Source organism: Microtus oregoni, unplaced genomic scaffold (assembly GCF_018167655.1).
Source record: "Microtus oregoni isolate MIOR12 unplaced genomic scaffold, Mior012 000011F_ref0000422, whole genome shotgun sequence".
In the NCBI taxonomy this organism is placed as follows: domain Eukaryota; kingdom Metazoa; phylum Chordata; class Mammalia; order Rodentia; family Cricetidae; genus Microtus; species Microtus oregoni.
This window is the reverse complement of record NW_024543070.1, coordinates 45,063,514-45,084,232: the sequence shown is the minus strand read 5'-3', so window position 1 is coordinate 45,084,232 and position 20,719 is coordinate 45,063,514. Positions and strand designations below refer to the sequence as shown.

Genomic DNA, 20,719 nt, shown 5'->3' with positions numbered 1-20,719 from the left:
GGGATTAAAGCTGTGGCTTTGGCAGCTGGATCCAGCCCATTCCTTAGCTTTCCAGCCTCTTGGCTGAGGTACTGGCTGTAGCCATGTTTACTGCCACAACTCCATGGCATTTCAAGGTCCCTGCCAGCAAGCGACCTTCAGCAGCCTGTGCTTGCAAACCACACGAACCGCCTGTGTAAAAGAGTCAGAGTTTGCCCTGGCAGGACAGCCCAGAAAGCCGGCATTTTTAAACGCACAGCTTTTTTCCTGCTACGGCTGAAAACTGAAAAGCATGTGTTCAGCTTTTCGTCAACACCATTTAAGTGTTTTGTGGCAGGACCTCTTAATAGCTGCAGGGTTTTGCAGCTGAAGCTGAGTCAGGAAGCCTCTCTTAGATGCAGGCAGGCATGGTGCTGGAGAAGTAGCTGCTATCCTACAGCTTGACCCCAAGGCAGCAGGAAGTGGTCTGAGATATTGGGCATGGCTTGAGCATGTTATCTACAGTGACCACTTCCTCCAACAAAGCCACACCTTCCAGTAGTGTCATTTTTTATGAGCTTATGGGGCCAGTTACATTCAAGCTACCACTTACCTCCTGGCTTAGAGACATGGGAAGCTGAGCAGATTATATTTTCTTACAATGATCCTAATTGTGTTTTCCATCTCCCTGTGTCCTCCGCTGTGTAATCTTTCATCACCTATGCATAAGGAAAAAAAAGTCAATTCCTCTCTTCTTAAATCTATACTGGTCTTTGATTCTTCTCTCAAAATGATGCCTGGAACCCCAGCATAGGGGGTGGAGACGGGGATCCTGCCTGTGGCTGGCAGCCAGTCTAACTGCTACGGTGGTCTCTGATCAGTGATAGACCCTGTCTAAATCACTAGATGGAGGGCTGCAGAGAGGGCTCAGTGATTAGGAGCACCTGCTGCACAACATGGACACTGGAGTTCGGATCCCAGCACCGGTACAAGAAGCTGGTCATGTAACTCCAGCTCTGTGTGATCTGATGCCCCTTTCTGGTCTTTGTGTACACACAGGCATGTGCACATACACACATGTACACATACTCACACTGTATCTTAGAGTTACTGTTGCTGTGATGAATACCATGACCAAAGCAACTCAGGAATGAAAGGGTTTATTGGCTTAAACCATTTACATTATACAAACAGTGTTCATCATTGAGGGAAGTCAGGGTAGGAACTCAAACATGCAGAAACTGGAAGACGAGCTGATGCAGAGGCCATGGAGGAGTGCTGCTTACTGTCTTACTCCCCATGGCTTGCTCAGCCTGCTTTCTTATAGAACCCAGGACCACCCGCCCAGGGATGGCACCTCCCACAATGAGCTTGGCCTTCCCCTATCAGTTATTAAGAAAATGCCTGTAGTTTTGCCTGCAGCCCAATCTTGAAGCAGCTTCTCAATTGAGGTTCCCTCCTCACAGATGACTTTTGTTTATGTAAAGTTGATGCAAAATTATCCAACACACAGAGAAACACAAAAAGTTGAATGTGGTAGAAGACACTCAAAATTTACCTCTGCCTTTCATACCTGCATGCAGGGGCAACTTGACCTGTACATGTATGTTCTCCCTCTCTCCCTCTCTCCCTCTCTCCCTCTCTCCTCTCCTCCCTCTCTCCCTCCCTCTTGCCCTCCCTTCTTCAGTCTCACAAACACATACACACAGAGGAAGGAGAAGTGATAACTATACTAACTTCCAAGGCTTAAGGTCATGCTGTACTTGTGGGTTGTTTGGGATACTTGTTCTGGAGTCCCCTGACTGCAACATGAGACAACTATGTGAGATAGTTGTGTAGCCTTCCTGGGTCATCAGACCCTCCAGACAGGTGTGTCCTCTGAGTCCCACTGGATGACAAGACTGAGGAGTTGTAGAAGGATGGCCCTGCTGGCTACAATTCAAATTCCTCAGCTACAGGGTAGGACAAGATGGTTACTGCCCAAAGCTACAAGGTTAGTTTGTCATGCAACAACCAGAACAGTGTTGAACAGAGAAGGAAAGCGAGGGGTGGATGAGTCAGTTATTGTAAGGAAGCAGGTGAGCAAACATACTTGTTCAAATAAATATCGGCCTGAAAACATTGGCTGGGGCCATGAAAAACAGTCTGACACCAAGGTGTCGGCAGCAGTGGTCAGCAGCTGGTGTGGAGCGAGGAAGAGAAGTTTGAACTTTCCGAGGGCCTTGTGTTGTTTCGAAGGCTGCTAGAGATTGACTTTAGGGATTTTAAGGAAAAGAAATAGACTGTATGACTTACCAGTCAGTACAAGGAAAACAGGAACGGAGAAGAAAATTTGAAAACATACAAGTATAGTCATGAAGCAAAAAAGCGTATAAATAGAAAACCCAAAATAGGTTGATTGACATCTGTGCCATGGCATCTGCAACTGTGATAAGTATAAATGTGATAAGTATAAAAAGAATGATTTTTTTTTTTTTTTGGTTTTCGAGACAGGGTTTCTCTGTAGCTTTGGTTCTTGTCCTGGAACTAGCTCTTGTAGACCAGGCTGGCCTCGAACTCCCAGAGATCCGCCTGCCTCTTCCTCCCGAGTGCTAGGATTAAAGGCATGCACCACCACTGCCCGGCTATTTAAGCCAAATTTTAAGAGGCAGTCTAGATGAAACAACCCAGAGTGCAAAGTAAGACTAAAGGGACAGAAAAGCTGCACCAGAGAAACTGAAGAATGTAGGTGTGGTAATTATGCCAGGCAGTGGGATTTTGAGTGATTGACCCAGAAAGTGTAAGTGTGCAGTACAGGTGTGCACTGCAGGTGTGCACTGCAGGTGTGCACTGATCTCTGTAGTGCAGGTGTGCAGTGCAGGTGTGCGCTGTCTCTGTAGTGCAGGTGTGCAGTGCAGGTGTGCGCTGTCTCTGTAGTGCAGGTGTGCACTGTCTCTGTAGACTCTGGGTTGGTGAAAATGTGAGAGTGTACAAGGCTGGACTGTGGAACATCTGCACAGGCACACTACAGCAGCAGGGGCAAACTGAGTGTGTCAAGTGGGAGTGTGCAAGGCTGGACTGTAGAACATCTGCACAGGCACACTACAGCAGCAGGGGCAAACTGAGGGTGTCAAGTGGGAGTGTGCAAGGCTGGACTGTGGAACATTTGCACAGGCACACTACAGCAGCAGGGGCAATATGTGCCACGTCACTCTTCATCTTGTTTGACCTTTTGTCTTTGAGAATGGGGTCAGCTGTGTACTGAAGGCTGGCCTAGAGCTCAGGCAGCTTCAGCCTCCTGGACACTGACATTCAGGCATACACCACCACACCTGGCCATCCACGTATATTTCAAAACTACTGAGGGAAAGAAGTTGCTAGTGTTAACATCCCGCTTCTAGACACAAAGTGGTGTGGACGAATTTGGGATAAGGTTCTTTCTGACTGCAATTTCATCCAATCTATCACATTTGGCTATGTTCCTGTGATCATATGTATCTAAGGAATTGTGTCCAGAAAGTGTCTTTCAGCTGGTTGACCATTTGTCTTTAAGAGCATTTGCTGGATTTTTTTTATTTAGTTTACATTTTTTCTTTTATTGAAAATAAATGTTTTCTCACATAATATGTCCTGATTATGGTTTCCGGTTTCCCTTACCTCTGCTACTCCCCATTTCTGCTCCACCCCTCCACTCATCTGGATCTACTCCCTTTCTGTCCGTCATCAGAAAGCAAAACAGGCTTCCAAGGGATAATAAGATAAAATAAAAATTAGCACATTAAAATCAGACAAAACAAACTGAAGGAAAATAGCCCAAGAGAAGCCATAAGAATTAGAGACTCACTCATTCCCACATTCAGAGATAACAATAAAAACACTAAACTGGAAACTAGAATCTGTACACTGGGGACCTGGTGCAGATCTGTGCAGGCGCTGTGCTTGCTGCTTGGGTCTCTGTGTTCATGTGCGTTTTCATCATGTTGATTTAAAAGGCCTTGTTTTCTTGGGGTCCCCCATCTTCCCTGGCTCTTGTATTCTTATTTATTTATTATTAGTCGCCTCATCTTCAGAGGCTGCAGTGGGTAGCCGAGGAGAGCTAACCATGGTTTTGATGGGGAGGAAGGCTCCTCTGTGTTACAGCTTATGACAGCAAGTGGAAAATGCTTCAGTGAGGCAGGCCAGGATTTAAAATCAGAACACAGCAATAGTCAGAAGTGCTGAAGTCAACAGACTTCTTAGAAATATGGTCACCATTTGCTGAGAAAGCCTTTCATAGTGGCCACAGACATGCGCTTGCAACCACAGTGAGTTCATGTTTTCCCCTAAATGTGGGACCGTGACCTCAGCTGACGCCAGCGGGTTCTGTGTACTCCAGAGAAGGGAGATTCAGTTTATGCACAGATCTGATACAAGTAGGAACCAGGCGGCAGCACCAGGGTCCAGTGGGTGTACATATTACACATAGCTTAGGTGACAGTGTGCTTGGTACTTCCTGGGATGGCTTTAAATACTTTCCTCCCTCCAGGAAAGAATGAAAAAAGAAAGATAAAAGAAAAAAGATGACAAGAGGAACTGACTGCTAGTCTATGGACTGGAAAGATAGGTGATATTTAGTGATCTGGACAGAACAAATGAGGCTCTGTGCAACCTCGAGGCAAGTATTCCAGGTAGAAGAGTTCCTCCCTCATAAACAGAAGAGAGATGGCCAACTTTGTGCAAAGTGCTGCCCTCTCTGAGTCTTGTGTCTACAGTTGTAAAATGAGATCTAGATTGAGTGCGCCCAAAATATTTTTTTTTATTTTTAAAATTCAATGAAATAAAGACAGGTCAAACTAGCAAACAGAACTGGAGATGCAGTCAGCAGTGGAAGTGTGTCCAGGCCTGGGTCTGATCCCTACTACGGTGTACATCAATGTAGACAACAGGACCCACAGAGTGCTCTGATGTCAGGAACAGGAGGGGATTATTGGGAAAGAAATATTGGCAAGAGAAAAATATGGAAGGAAATAAGGGTCACAGTTGTAGTAAAGAGGGGTGCTGGTTGCCAGTTGTCATTTCCTTCCTTGTGGGAAGAGACTCTTGACTGGAGCTGACTTCAAAGGGAGATGGACAGCGTTGCGTGACACAGGCTGCTTCACTCAGTTCTCTTTGGCTTCCGGGCAGCAGTCATGGCCACAGAGCATGCTCTGCTCTTCCAGCCTTACATCCTGGCTGGGGGAAGTGGCCATGAGAGTGCATTTCATCTGGGATCCGCTTTCCCTTGGCTCCTTCAGCTTTCTCCAGGAACAGTGCAGGAAATTTAGTCTCCACGGTCATTCTCAATGGGACTGGGATTTTTATGAAAAAGTCCCCAAAGTTGGGTTCAAAGGGGACAGCAGTCCCTTTATTGAGAAGAATATTGTTCCCTGTATATTAGGAAGAGACATAACTACAATGACCTGGAAGTTCTTTGAATTATGACTGCATTTCAGAGTCATGATCGTTTCAGCAGAGTAGGGGCTTAAGTAGTGAGCTAAGAAGGAGCTGTCAGGTGTAGGACTGGAGAGGTTGAGGCAAGACTTAGCATGGTGTCAAGGGAAAGCACTGGAGAGTCTGCTGAAGAAAACCCAAGGCTTGCCTGATGTGGGAGTGTCATATATCAATCTGTTGCTTTCATTGATTAATTAATAAAGAAACTGCTTGGCCTGATAGGTTAGAACATAGGTGGGTGGAGTAAGCAGAACAGACTGCTGGGAGGAAGAGGAAGTGAGGCAGACGCCATGCCTCTCCTCTCCAGGGTAGATGCGATGAAGCTCCAGCCCAAGATGGACATACGCTAGAATCTTCCTGGTGGGTCACCACCTCGCAGTGCTACACACATTAATGGAGGTGGGTTGATAAGGATGTGAGAGTTGGCCAGTAGGAGGCTGGAGCTAATGGGCCAAGCAGTGTTTATATGAATACAGTTTGTGTGTTGTTATTTCGCGGCATAAACTAGCCAGGTGGCTGGGAACCGGCCGGAGGCCCGCAGATCCATCAACACTTGCCGGTCCAGTGCCAAGTACGCCAAAGTCGATGAGAGGCCAACACTAGCGGTGGCAGCATTTGGAGACTGAGGCAGGGGTTCAGGGCCAGACTGTACAGCAGAGACCCAGCTTCTCACAAACTTCAGAAGCATCCATAGTTGGCCACCAGAAAAATACCTTCTGGTGTTGATACTCATGGTTTTGATAGCCAGCTTGACAAGATGGGGCTCTCAAGGTCGCTATTCTTTGCCACCATGAACCGGAGTACGGAAAATGGCTTTGTAGGCAAAGTGTACTCTTAAGTTATACATTTTCAGAAATAAATGTGAGTCTGTTGGGGTCAGCTAATGAGTACCTTTGTCTCTGTGAAATAAATGCTAAGCCATCTCTTCAGTTGTGACAGTATAGCCATATTCTTTCTGTCTATCTGTCTCCCTATTTCTCTCTCTTCTTTCCTCCATACCCCATCCCCACCCTGTGTCTATTTTTATGTGTTTTTTCAAAGTTTTTTTTAAGTCTAAGCATACAATGGCATGATAGTTTATTCCTATGACCCCAGCACTCAGGGACAGAGGCAGGAGGAATTGTTGGGAATTTGAGGGCAGCCTGGACTACATAGAAAGTTCTAGGTTGGCTATAGTGTATATGAGACCCTACCTCAAAAGTCTCCCCACAAAAAAAGCCCAGTCAACAAACTAGTGTATTTAGTATGTGTTAACTGCTCCAGATACCAGCAGTTTCCCATTAGTGATGCAGTTGACAGCTTTATCCAATTTATTATTTGTAGATGCTGAGTTCAGTGGAGATCGTGCAAAAGGTGGAGCTGACAAGCTCCCTTGGTGGTTTTAAGACACAAACATTTAGATATTCCCCTCTGTCATCATGGTTTACTTTTTCCCAACATTTGTTTTCCATTGTCTGGTAGAAGAAAAGCAGCACATGCTAAAGGAAATCAGGTACATGTCAGGTCTGAAATGATGCCAAACCTCTCCCCTTAGCTGTGTTGCTATCAGGTAAGAATACATTTTGATTCAGAACTTTTCTGAAGAACTTGTGTATTGTATTGCAACATCTGCTTCTACATTTTAATTTCTCTCCTTCCTTTTATAGATATTTGCATACTTTTTTTCCAAATGAGACCTTTTGTTTGCCACAAGAAAGCTATTACCCAGAATGTTAATGGGTTTTCAGCTATTAAGATGTAATGTATACCTTGAGTATTTAACTATAAATTTGAAAAGTCTCCATGAACAATCTCAAAGGAATACTCAGAATGCACTCCTGGTAAATTGGCTCATTTCCCTGTAATTTACTGGAAGAGCTGATAGGAGAGGAGTCCTAATGTGAAAAGCACATTAATCCCTGGAGTTATATTGTGTGGATTAAATTATTGCTCTCAAAGAATACAATGTATGAGGCCATTTAGCCCTCATTCATACTTGTTATTTAGAATCACAGTAGAAAAACAACCACTTACCTTTTGATGCACAAAATTAGAATTGATACATTTAATATTATTTTAAAACGAGGCAGTAAGAGTTGCAGTTTTGCATAAGAATTGCTCTTTTCTGAAACAAGGACTGTGTCCCTGAGTAGCGTAGAGGTCGGTAATGAAGCTTCTTTCTTCTCCTCTGAGCATCTGCCACCCTGGGCATTGCTAGGTAAGGTGGCCAACTTGCAGGAGCTACAGCTGCAGGGACATTTGGGGTCTTATTTGGAATTTCATCTAACCTTTTTTTTTCTTTGCCAGGGAACTGGAAGTTGTGGAAACACTGCTTGTGAGAGCAGGTGCTTCTTATTTGGTGAGCCAGCCATCTGCAATGCCGAATGAGTAGAAGAGACCGGAAGCCTCGGCCAAGATTCATCAAAGCCATCAACCAGGTCCTGCGCCATGGACACAAAGCTGGACCCTGCCCGGGATGATCTGCCTCTCATGGCCAACACCAGCCACATGCTGGTGAAGCACTATGTCCTGGATCTGGATGTGGATTCTGAAAGTCGAGTCATTGAGGGCACCATAGTTCTTTTCTTTGGAGATGGGAACAGATTTAAAACACAGGCAATTTCCTCCCAGGACACCATCCAAATGGAGTCAGAGAAAGACTGTACTTTTAGGACAACAGAACCCTGCCATGTGCCCAAGATGGATGCAAGTACCTTCTCACCTCGGATGGGGTATAATGAATGTGCAGTCTGTGGTAAAGGTGATCAAGATGCCTTTGATAACGATGGTAACCATGACAACTGGGAATGTGATTCTGAGATCTCTAGCTCAAAGTACTGCTGTGACACAGGGAATCATGGGAGACAGGATTTCTTGCTAGTGTTGGACTGCTGTGATCTATCTGTGCTAAAGGTAGAGGAGGTGGATGTGGCTGCTGTGCCAGGCCTTGAGAGATTCACAAAGGCTCCCAAGCTTGCAGCCACTCCTGAGAAGCTCAGGCGTGACATTGTCCGTGACCTGGTGGCTCTGCCTGCAGATGCTTGGAGGGAGCAGTTTGACTGCTACGCTCTCTGCAGCCAGGCTCCTGGATGTGGGGAGCTCTTCTTTGACACTGACAGTTGGAGCTTACGTATCAGGAGGACGGGGGCTCAGACAGCCGCTGACTTTCCTCATGCCATCAGGATATGGTACAAAACTAAACCTGAGGGGCAGTCAGTGACTTGGACCTCAGACCAGGATGGCAGGTAGGTCATCCAGTGCTTCCTGCCCCTAATCTCTTACACTTCAGGGTTGCTCTCTAAGAAGAGACTGAGTCTATGGGGGTGTTTCTGCTTGTCCTGTAGCCTTACCCAGACAGACTCAGCACCATGCAGCAGGTAAATCCTGCAGTATGCTGAACTGTTTTCAAGATCACCTCCTGTAAATTAGGATGAAAAGATCCCTTGATTCAGTTCCAACATTGCTGAGTTAGGAGCTTGAAATGTTAGCTTGCTGCTGTGAAGTGCTGAGCCTGGCTGTTGGTTGGGATCACTGGTGGTGACTTCTAAGGCTGCCTTTGGAGTGGTGCATCTCTGAGCAAGTGCTTTCTCAAAGTATCCTGAGATCTGCTCTGAGACTGGATGGGTGTGAAGCTAGGCCAGCCATGCTGTGACTTTTGCTGGACTTGGCCGGTTGTCACTGCATGTGAACCTCCAGTGCGCTAGAGAGCTGCTTCTGGGGATTAAAGTGGTCAGACCTGTTGAACTGCAAACCGATTTCTTAGGGTGTGGCTCTTGGTTTCTGGGAGTAAAAGATACCTGATTCTTCCAGTCAGGGAAGTCAAAGAATCCCCTCGGCCTTGTCTTACTGACTTTTTAGAATCTGAGAATTTCTAAATCAAACTTTGTTGGTTGTGCGAGTCAGCCTGACGAATCACTGAAGAGGTGGATAGAGGTTCACTCATCTGTTAGCTACTCTTGAGAGGATTCTCTCAACGTTGGCCTCTTTGGTGGAAGTGGTGGTCTCTGGCAATTCCTTGCATCTCTTCTTCCTCACCCTACTCCTCAAACCCGTTAAGATTTGCTCTGAAAGTGCCACTTTGACATTGAGCTCTAATTAGCCTGTCCCTTGCTCACTATCTTCCCTCTTGCTGTGGTTTCCAGGTGGCTCAGTGGGAGATTACTTTCCGCCTCAAGTCTCTGAGAGTTTGAGGAAGGCTTTGGGAAGAATTGCAGGGTTGGCACAGAGTTCCATGAATACAAAAGCATAGCAATTATTTGTCATTATCTTACTGGGCTTTTGGTGGAGATTGTGAAGGAGCAACTTCTTATTGTGGCTTCCAAGTTTTTGGAATTACTGAAGATTTTCACCAAGGTTAACCATATAATACTATTAAATATTTAAGTAGGGATTGGTAGTTTTTATACTCCCAGATGCTTTACTTTTGAACTAAAATAGTGGGAAAGAAGAAACCACTGACAGTTGGAAGTATGTTAATGACCTCAAACATGACCTTCTATCTTAAATACTAACTGCTAAGACAGACTTGAATCCATTATGTGCAGAAGTCTTGGTTACCCTGGAGGAAGGTTGACATAGAATTTGGTGTGACTCAGTAAGATACATGGTTGTGATGGAAGCCCTTATACCATGTTTTAGTCTGCGTGATTCGTGGAGTCATAAGAGGATACAGTGTTGATTTTAGAAGAAAATCCCAGAAAGCTGCTCTTTCCCTCACTTTCCTTTTAGGGGTGAAACTTTTTGAGACTTTGATTAGAGTCAAGATACCCTTCCATGGATAGCCACACATCTCATGAAACTCTTCCATGTGCCTAAGATTCTAAGTGTGGTGGCTTCATGTCTGCAATCCCAGAGGCATGCATGGGGTGAAGACAGGAGGATTATAAAAGTTTAAGGTTAGATTGGGCCACAAAATGTGACCCTGATTCAAATCAAGTATATAAACAAACCTAAATGCATCCAGGTGACTGTCTAGAAACTAAGAACTTTCTGTTGGCTGAGATTCTAGGTTAGGGACAAAATGTATTTCCTCAGTGATGTGGGCCTTGATATGATGGGGTGAGCAAGAGCCTTCCACAGTAGTATAAGTAGGTTTGGCATCCATATTGATGAAAATTCTGTCGTGATCATGTCAGAGTACTCGCCCTCCTGTTTACCACAGACTGCCAGGCCAGCATGGGGTGCATTTTGTTATCCTTCACAGACAGGGCTGGGTACAGTGTCAGACATTTCTGGAGAGGCCCCGCCCAGGTTCCATCAGCGGCTAGTGTTTCTCCCCGCTTCACATGGTAAAGTCTAGAGCTGCAGTCACTTTGGTTGATAATAACCATTTGGGATGACACACCATCCCAGGAAGGAAAGTGAGATGTAACGATACGTGAAGCTACCTCCCTGGAGAATGTGGACCTAACTTTGCTTTTTGTTTTCCTTTGTACACATGTGTGCATTTGTGCCGTGCTTTGAGTTTCTCTCCATTTAATTTGATGTTGGCTGTCAGCTTGCTGTATATTGCATTTATTATGTTTAGACACGTTCCTTGTATCCCTGATCTCTCCAGGACTCTTATCATGAAGGGGTGTTGTATTTTGTTGAATGCTTTTTCAGTATCCAATGAGAGTATCATGTGTTTTTTTTCTTTCAGTTTGTTTATATGGTAGATTACATTGATAGATTTTCATATGTTGAACCATCCCTGCATCTCTGGGATGAAGCCTACTTACTTGATCATGATGGATGATTTTTTTAATGTGTTCTTGGATTCAGTTTGCCGACATTTTATTGAGTATTTTTGCATCAATGTTCATGAGGGAGATTGGTTTGTAATTCTCTTTCTTGGTTGAGTATTTGTGTGGTTTCAGTATGAGGGTAACTGTAGCCTCATGAAGAGTTTGGCAATGTCCCTTCTGTTTCTATTGTGTGGAACAATTTGAAAAGTACAGGTATTAGTTCTTCTTTGAAATTCTGGTAGAATTCTGTGCTGAAACTACCGGGCCCCTGGGCTTTTTTTGGTTGGGAGGCTTTTGTTTATTTGGTCTTGATTCAATTTTGGTATGTGGTACCTATCCAGAAAATTGTCCATTTCTTTTACATTTCCCAATTTTGTGGAGTACAGATTTTTAAAGTATGATATAATGATTTTTCTGGATTTCCTATGTGTTTGTTGTAATGTTCCCCTTTTCGTTTCTGATTTTGTGGTGGATGTTCTCACTCTGCCTTTTGATTAATTTGGATAAGGGTTTGTCTATCTTGTTTTTTCTCAAAGAACCAGCTCTTTGTTTCATTGATTCTTTCTATTGTTTTCTTTTTCTATTTTATTGATTTTTCAGCCCTCAATTTGATTATTTCCTATCATCTACTCCTGCTGGGTGAGCCTGCTTCTTTTTGTTCTAGAGCTTTCAGGTGTGCTGCTAAGTCACTAGTGTGAGCTTTCTCCACTGTCTTTATGTGGGCACTCAGTGCTATGAACTTTCCTCTTAGCACCGCTTTCATAGGGTCCATGGTTTTGGGTACTTGTTTCTTCATTTTTGTTGAATTCTAGGAAGTCTTTAATTTCTTTCTTTATTTTCTCCTTGGCCCAAGGGTTATTCAGTTGAGCACTGTTCAATTTCCATGAGATTGTAGACCTTCTGCAACAAGTCTTGTTGAATTCTAACTTTAAGCCATGGTGATCCGATAAGATACTGGGGGTTATTCCAAATTTTTGTATCTGTGGAGGTTTGCTTTGTTACCAAGTATGTGGTCACTTTTAGAGAAGTTTCCATGAAATGCTGAGAAGAAGGTATATTCTTTTGTATTTGGGGGAAATGTTCTATAGATGTCTGTTAAGACCATTTGAGTCATGCCATCTGTTAGTTCTCTTATTTCTCTGTTAAGTTTCTGTCTGGTTGACCTGTCCATTGCGGAGAGGGGGATGTTCAAGTATTCTCCTATCAGTGTGTGGGATTTGATATGTGATTTAAGCTTTAGTAATGTTTCTTTTAAATATGTGGGTGCTCTTGTATTTGGGACATAGATGTTCAGGATTGAGACTTAATCTGGATGGATTTTTTCTGTGATGAGTATGAAGTGTCCTTCTCTGTTTGAATTTTATTTTGTTAGCTACTAGGATATCTATACCTGCTTGTTTTTTAGGTCCATTTGGTTGGGAAATCTTTTCCCACCCCTTTACTCTGAGATGTTGTCTGTCTTTGAGGTTGAGGTGTGTTTCTTGTATGTAGCAGGATGGATACTGTTTTCATATCCATTCTCTTAGACCGTGTCATTTTATAGGTGAATTGAGTCCATTGATATTAAGAGATATTAATGACGAGTGATTGTTAATCCCTGTTAATTTTTGATGGTAGTATTTGTGTGTTTCGCTTTGGCATTTGCTGGTGTGAGGTTGTTGTCTGTGCTTTTGTGGGTGCAGCTAGTTTCCTTTAGTTGGATTTTTCCTTCTAGTACTTTCTGTAAGACTGAGTTTGTTGATAGGTATTGTTTAAACCTGGTTTTATCATGGAACATCTTGTTTTCTCCATTGATGGTGATTGAAAGCTTTGCTGGATATAGTAGTCTGGGTTTACATCCATGGTCTCTTAGTGTCTGCAGCACATTTATCCAGGACCTTCTGGCTTTCATGGTTTCCATTGAAAAGTCAGATGTAATTCTGATAGGTTTGCCTTTATATGTTACTTGGCCTTTTTCCTTTGCAGCTCTTAATATTCTTTCTTTATTATGTATGCTTATTATTTTAATTATTATATGGCAATTTTTTTCCAGTCCAGTCTATTTGGTGTTCTGTAAGCTTCTTGTACCTTCATAGGCATATCCTCCTTCAGGTTTGGAAAGTTTTCTTCTATTATTTTGTTGAATATATTTTCTCCGCCTTTGAGCCAGACTCCTCCTTCTATCCCTATTATTATTTTCATGGTCTTCCAGATTTCCTGGATGTTTTGTGTTAAGGAGTTGTTGTATTTAACATTTTCTTTGACCAATGAATCTATTTCCTTTACCATATCCTCAACTCCTGAAATTCTCTCTTTCATTTCTTGTATTCTGTTGGTGATGCTTGCCATCTGTAGTTTCTGTTCATTACCTAGATTTTCTATTTCCAGATTTCCCTCAGTTTGTGTTTTCTTTACTGACTTTATTTCAATTTTCAAGTCTTGAACTGTTTATTTCACCTGTTTGGTTTTTTTTTTTTTAGCTTTCTTTAAGAGATTTATTGATTTCTCCCAATTTTTTGACTTTTTCTCCAAAATAAAATTTTCTTTATGAAATTTTTATTTTCTCTTTAATGGTCTCTATCATCTTCAGAAAGTTATATTTAAGGATATTTTCTTCTGCTTCTTCTGGGCTAGGACCACTAGTTTCAGGTGTTGCCATTTTGCTCTTTGGGTTGTTGAATGCATTCTTGCATTGGCACCTTCCCATCTCTTCCTCCAAGGGGTGCCTTTGCTTAGGTGGTCACTCTTCTTCCAGGTGCAGGCAGGGCCTTGCCTCTGATAGTCATTACTGAGGCTCTGGGGGCTCCTCTCCAGGTGCAGTGGGGGATGTTTGCAGGTAGTGGGAGGATGATTTGAGGTCTGTGGGGTTTGGTGGCTGGGGGTGGGGCATGGGGTGTGCCTGGGAGCTAGGGTCCAGAGAGCTAGGCCCTCCTGCTGGGAACCTCTTCAGGAATAGCCAGGGCTAAGGTCCAGCCATTTTGTTTATCTGGTTTTAGTTTTGTTTTGTTTTGTTTTGTTTTTTTACATTGCAGATATCCTCTGTCAGATGTATAGCTGATAAATACTTTTTCCAATCTCTAGACTCCCTTTTTACGAGGTTGATAATGTCCTTTGCTTCTTAAGAGAAATTTGTGTCAGATGTGGTGGCACACACCTTTAATTCTAACACAAGGAAGGGAGAGTCAGGCTGGTCTCTGTAAATTCAAGGCCATCCCGAGTCATAGGGAAGTAATCCTGCCTCAAAAGACCATAAAATTAAAAAACAAACAAAAAAAGCTTTGTTTTTGAGAAGGGGGTCTCTCAAATGCTTGGATTGAAGCATGTACCATCACACCTGGCTAAAACTATTTTTTTTATTAATTAAATTTATTTATTTTACAACATGACCACAGTTTCCTCTCCTCTCTTCTCTTCCCTTTCCCCCTTCTCCCTTCCCTCTTCCCCCCAACCCACTCCTCTTTAGTTTCTGTTCAGAAAGGGCCAGGCCTCCCATGGATCAACAAAACATGGTGTATTAAGTTGCTGTAGGTCTAAACACTCTCCTTGTATTAAGGCTGGGCAGGGCAACCCAGTGTGAGGAATAGAGTCCCAAAAGTTAGCCCCACAGCATTAGGGACAGCCTCTGTTCCCACTGTTAGGCTTCCACAAGTATACCAAGCTATGCAACTGTCACATATTTGTAGACAGCCAAGGTTAGATCATGCACACTCTCTGGTTTTCGATTCAAACTCTGTGAGCTCCTATGAACTCAGGTTAGTTGATTCTGTGGGTTCTCTTGTGATGTCCTTGACCTCTCTGGCTCATATATCCTCCCTCTCTTCAGAAGGATTCCCCAAGCTTGGCCTAAAAAAAGAAATCGAGTATCAGTGGAAAATAACAAATAACAGTACGCAGAATTAGTATAGTATATTGTAAAATTGAAAGACAAGAGCCCAGGCCTCTCAGAGTCTTGGATGCAGCCATGCTGCCAACAAGCCAAGCAACTGTAGCAGAGTCATTTATAACCAGAACCTAATTTCTTTATGTGTAACATGAGAAGAGTCCATGAGAGGGTAATTGCATTCCTACCTGACCCCAGGAGTGGCCTCCGAAGGCCATGCCTTTGCCCTTGCAGGGAGCTTAACCATCTTACATGGAAAATGCCTCTCTTGAGAAAGTCCTGTCCATTTCAGAGCAACAGTGGCCTTTAGACTTGCCATCTAGATGACAGTGATCAGTCCTGGGTTTGGTAATGGTATCCCGAAGTGGAATTAGAGAGAAGGGGTGAGGAGGCGATCGTTGACAGAAATTCCAAGCAGGAGGTTTGCCCACTGTAGCAGAGTCTGTATCACAGTTTTGTTGAAACACAAGGTTGTAAAAGTATTAGATACAATAATAAATGGAAATAAACTGGAAACCTGGACACTTTGTAACCGTCAGAGACTTCTGGATAGTTCTGGCTTAGCTCCTGTGTCTGTGGCCTCAGGCCGGCCATTTGCCCCATTTTCCAAAGGTCCCTCAAGCCGCCCAGCAGACCTGACCCTTTCAGGCTCCTGTCTCCCTACTTCTGTAGTCAGCTTTCTAGTTGCTGATCAAAGCCTCTGACTACGATTAATTTGATGGGAAGAGGCAAGCTTGGAACCTTCCAAACAAGAAATCTGCTCTCTCCTGAAAAGTCCTTTCTGCACAGTGGTCAGCAGAGAATGTGCTGTTTTCTGAGTTTTCAGTTCTGTGCTCCTTGAGGTGAAGAGCAAGCACGTTGGGGATAGATAGCTCACCTTCCGTGTCTGCTCCATGAATACAGCTCCTGGCTTGCCTTGCTCGTCCCTGCTTAATTTCTCCACTCTACCACTGTGTCACAGTTCTCTGTATTAAGTTCTCTCTACTTACTAGAGCCTGCCCTGTCTTCTCTTTATTTATTGGGCTTGGATGATAGAGGAAAACCATCATCCTGCATGGTCTTTAATATATCGTACGGACAGATTAATGTTCAATCATAATGACGTTAATGAAAGTGGTTTCTCTACAAGAACTAGTAGCTGATTCATTTACATTGTAATTTAAGCTGATTAATTGACATTTGTCATAACTCCAAAACCAGAGTCTCATTCTTTTCCTCAGTTGTTTTCCTGAGAGTCAGTGGTGTGCCTTCTCTGATGTAAGAATGGATTACTCTGGTTTTGCAGGTCTTTGCCATCTCTGTCAACTGTGATTTAATCATGGAAAGGAATTCTGCTTGGTTTGGGAGGGTTTATACTTGGAGTGACCGAGTCCTAGCTCTTGCTGTTGATTTCATACCTTGCTTTGCTAATGAGCTTATTACTACAGTCTTCCAAGCCTGGCTGCTGTGACCTCTGCCATCCTGTTTGTGCCAAGCCCTGTTCTTGGCTTCCACACAAGGATCCCACAAGGGCTCCATCTGAGAAGGCGGTTTCCAGGACTGGGAGGGTGGGTCTGCTTGCCAACACTGGCTTTGAGACCACCGCTTGTTTTTCCAAGATTAATAATCACAGAGATCTCCAGCCATGTTTTCTTTTCCAGAATACTTTCCAAAAAGTCAGTAAGAATGTCTCTGAAGCTTTTTTCCTTTGAAGGCAGAAATGCCTAAGGGGAGCATAAATTACAACTTTGCAGAATAGTATTTAAAACCTTATCCAGATTTTTTTTCTTAAAACACACACACTACACCACCCCCAACAAGCACACATTTTCACATATTTGATTCATTTGGGAGGAATAACCACTGAGCTATTGACATAGCTGGCCCTTGGCATGTTCCGTTTCAATGTGCTTACAGTCAGCTCTAAAGCCTCCTGTGTTTCTTCTTGGAAAGCTCAACGTGACCTTCCTGCCATGGTGGTGAGATAAATGACAACTCATTTTAAAGATTCTTCCTTCTCTGTCTTTGTCTTTCCTCTACAGGCCATGTGTTTATACTATGGGATCCCCCATCAACAACAGGGCCCTTTTTCCATGCCAGGAACCACCGGTTGCCATGTCAACATGGCAGGCTACAGTTCGAGCAGCTGCATCTTTTGTTGTTTTAATGAGTGGGGAAAATTCTGCTAAGCCCACACCACTTCGAGAAGGTACTGTACATGTGTTCTGTCTATTTGGGTGTGACGCACACACTGGACCCAGGGACCCATCAACTGTGCTATAGCCTCTGAGGGAGCAGCTTTCCTAGTGAGATTGGAACAAAACCCTGTCAGACGAAGCACAGGCTTGCGGGGGAGGGCCACTTGGGAGTCTGGGCATGGGGTTCCAGACTGTCTATGCCAACATTACCAATTCATAGTTGATTCCAGAGTCATCCTTACCTGGTGGTTTGTGGACCAAAGTGGGTGGTCTTGGTTGAAGACTTCATGGAGCAGCAAGCATGGCCGTGGAAACACATTAGAGTCGAGCTGTGTGTGCTTTGGACGTGGTATCTATATGCGGTTGCCTGTTTTTCTGAGAGGCAGTACTCAGGCTAGCCAACTTGCTGGGCTTGGAAACCTGAACCCAGGGTGTGTCAGAGATGGTGGTGAGAGTCACCCCATCACCTGGGTTTCTTGCATGGCGCTCGCTTGTTCTGTCACCACTGTCCATTTGATGTCTTCAGCACGCCGATGCCAGGAAACAGTACTCAAAAACCAAAGTGAAATAATTTGGAAGAATGACTCCTCCTACATTGTTTCCCACCCTGCGCCACCCCTGTCCCTAAGAGCCACGTGTGTCAAGAGGCGCTAAATTGTGACTACGCGTGCAGCGCCATCTGCTTTTTTTGCTAACACTACACTGAGTATTTCAGGTTGCCATGCACTTTAGAAACAATTCCAAACATCAGCAGCTTTTATTGTCTGAGCGCATCAGAATCTGCCTGACTCTCGCATTGGTGGGTAGTTTGATCACCAGATTGTTTTCCTGTTATCAATACGGTTGTATTAGGTTCCCAAGGAGGTGACTGGATAAATGAATGGTGGTGGGTGTGAACTGGGACAGGTCGAGGCTGTGTCATGTGACCCACAGTACTTTCCAGGTCATGCCACCTTAACTAGTGTCCTGCGACCTATGAAATGGTGCCCGTGGGGAAGGCAAGGGTCCTTCTTTAGTTTGATCATCTAAACCATTACCTGTTTTCTACACGGAGAGGCTCAGGGTTGCTGAATTTATCCGTTCTGATTTGAGGCATCTGCTTCACCATTGGTTAGACTTGTTGCATATGTACCAGATTCTTGAGTTAAATAATTTTTTTAATGTAGAACCTTTAGATAATATACTTACAAATGAACAAAGGACATAAAAGTCTCATTTTGCTTTTTAAAAATCTGGGGTGGGGTTGACCTTTTCATTGCAGTCGGTTTGAGACAGCCTTTGTCCATGCATATACCATTTCTTTAAATTATTGGAGATTTTTATACATGCAACATGTATTTTGATCAAGTTCATTCCCTCATCCCTTACATCCAATTTTTTCCCACCCCGCTTTTCCCTCCCATTGTATCTGTTTAGAGCTACGGTGTGTGTATGGGTGTGGGACCATCCACTGGAGCATGGACAGCCACTCGGGAGCTGCATCCCTCTCCCAGCAGCCATCAGTTCCCAGAACCTCCTCAGCTAGGGGTGGGACTCCATTTGCTCCTCCCTGATCTGTGCTGGGGATTTTGACTGACTTGGTCCAGGTTTTGTCAGGTGCTATGAGTTTCTGTACGCAGCACTGACGTGTTCAGCAAATACTGCTTTGCTGCAGACATCCATTTTTCTGGCTCTGCAATCTGTCCTTGACTTCTTCCAAGAAGACCCCTGAGCCTTGAAAGAGGGGCTGTGGAACGATGTCCCATTTCTTATTCTGTGCACACCAACTGGTTGGAAGTCTCTGCACTATAAAAAGATGCTTCTCTGGGAGGGTTGGCAAATGCATTGGTCTATGGGCACAGAGATAACTGCTTAGGAGCAGTGTATTGCTGTTTAGCAGAATGATAGCACTAGATTCTTCCATAGGACCCATGACAGCCGTCTTGGGTTTTTATACCAGTTAAAGGTATTAGGCATGGGTTCCATTTTGTGGAGCAGGTTTGAAATCCAGTCAGGAAGTTTTTAGTTGCTCCTACAACATTTATGACACTCTTACAGCCATGAACATCCTTCCATGTCACAGCTGGACTGCAGTAGCAGCGGTGAGCATCCTTCCATGTCACAGCTGGACTGCAGTAGCAGCTGTGAGCATCCTTCCATGTCACAGCTGGACTGCAGTAGCAGCGGTGAGCATCCTTCCATGTCACAGCTGGACTGCAGCAGCAGCGGTGAGCATCCTTCCATGTCACAGCTGGACTGCAGCAGCAGCGGTGAGCATCCTTCCATGTCACAGCTGGACTGCAGTAGCTCACAGGCTTCATACCCTCCAGCACTGAAAGCTAGCCAGCAGGAATGAACCTTCCAGACCAGTACCAGCTTGGTTTTGCCATGCTCTATGACTCAGGTATATAATATCTTCAGCAACATGGCCTTACCATAAAGTTCTGGAAGGTAACTGAGATTAATAACAATCGCCTGCTCTGTTAAGGGGAATCTGTGGGACTCCACTGACAGCTCAAAGAGAGAGAACCCATTCTAGCAGTGCACTTTTTATTTGATAGTCTGTGGTGTCTGGGAGGAGTAATGTTCCCTGTTTTAGGGTAACTTCCTCTAAACCTCTTGTATAAGATACATATTTCACATACATGTACAATATACATACATACATACCTACATATGGAGATCCTGCAGTAGTAGGTTTCAGTGGCGTTTTCACAGGTGTTTTTTTGTCCCCCATCCTTCCTGTCCCTTCTCCACTCTGCTCTTCCTCTCTCACCACATTAACCCTTCTGTTCCCACATTCCTTTTCCCTCTTCATGCTTCCTGCGTTCTGTCCTCTTTTCCTTGATGTCTTCTCCCATGGCTGCTTACTGGTTTCCTGACTTGTGTGGGTACGCTGATTTAGGCACACGCATCTGAATGTTCCCAGCATCCATACAAGAGAAAGAGCTGAACTTGCAGTGTTCGTGTTTCTAGGTCTGTTACCTCATTCAGGATGGTTATTGATAGTTCCATCCATTTACGTGCAGATTTTACAATTTCATAGTTTTTTACAAATGAATAATAATCCATTGTGTAAATATACCACATTTCCATTATCCGTTCCTCAGTTGACGGACGTCTGTGCTCTCTCCATTTTGTGACTATTATGAAAGAGCGGCAATGAACAATCAAGTATTTCAGTAGTAGGGTATAGAGTCCTTTGGGACTAGTTCTGGAGGTGATTCAGCTGGATCATATGGTAGATCTATCTCTAGCTTTTTGAAGAACCGCTACACTTATTTCACAATGGCTACACCAGCTTTCTCTCTCACCTTTTCCCTCAGTTGTCTTTTTTTTTTTTCTCTATCTTAGCTATTGTAACTTGGGTAGGATGAAATATCAAAATAGTTTAAATTTATATTTCTCTTATGGTCAAGGATGTTTAAAATATTTCTCAGCCATTTGTATTTCTTCTTTTGAAAATTGTGTTTAATTACATGCCCCAGTTGTAAGTTAGGTACAAACCTCCCATTTGGTGTTTAGCTTTTGAAATCTTTGTATATACTGGACATTAACCCTCTGTTAGATGTATAGCTGGTAAAGGCTTGTTT

The 20,719-nt window shown here is 43.8% G+C and overlaps 1 protein-coding gene across 2 annotated transcripts in view; it reads left to right on the top strand.

The window, feature by feature from the left end:
- Positions 1 to 7,692: 7,692 nt before the first annotated feature.
- Positions 7,693 to 20,719, top strand: part of LOC121453545 (aminopeptidase O-like) — a 226,130-nt gene continuing 213,103 nt past the window's right edge. The window contains exons 1-2 of one of the 2 annotated variants that reach the window (XR_005975027.1): positions 7,693 to 8,630; positions 16,992 to 17,158. Coding sequence is in view for 1 of the 2 variants with exons in the window: in XM_041660416.1 (XP_041516350.1) it covers positions 7,834 to 8,630; positions 16,992 to 17,158 (964 nt within the window). In the remaining variant the exon portion in view is untranslated. The remainder of the gene's footprint in view (positions 8,631 to 16,991; positions 17,159 to 20,719) is intronic. The other variant, XM_041660416.1, reaches the window with a different exon arrangement.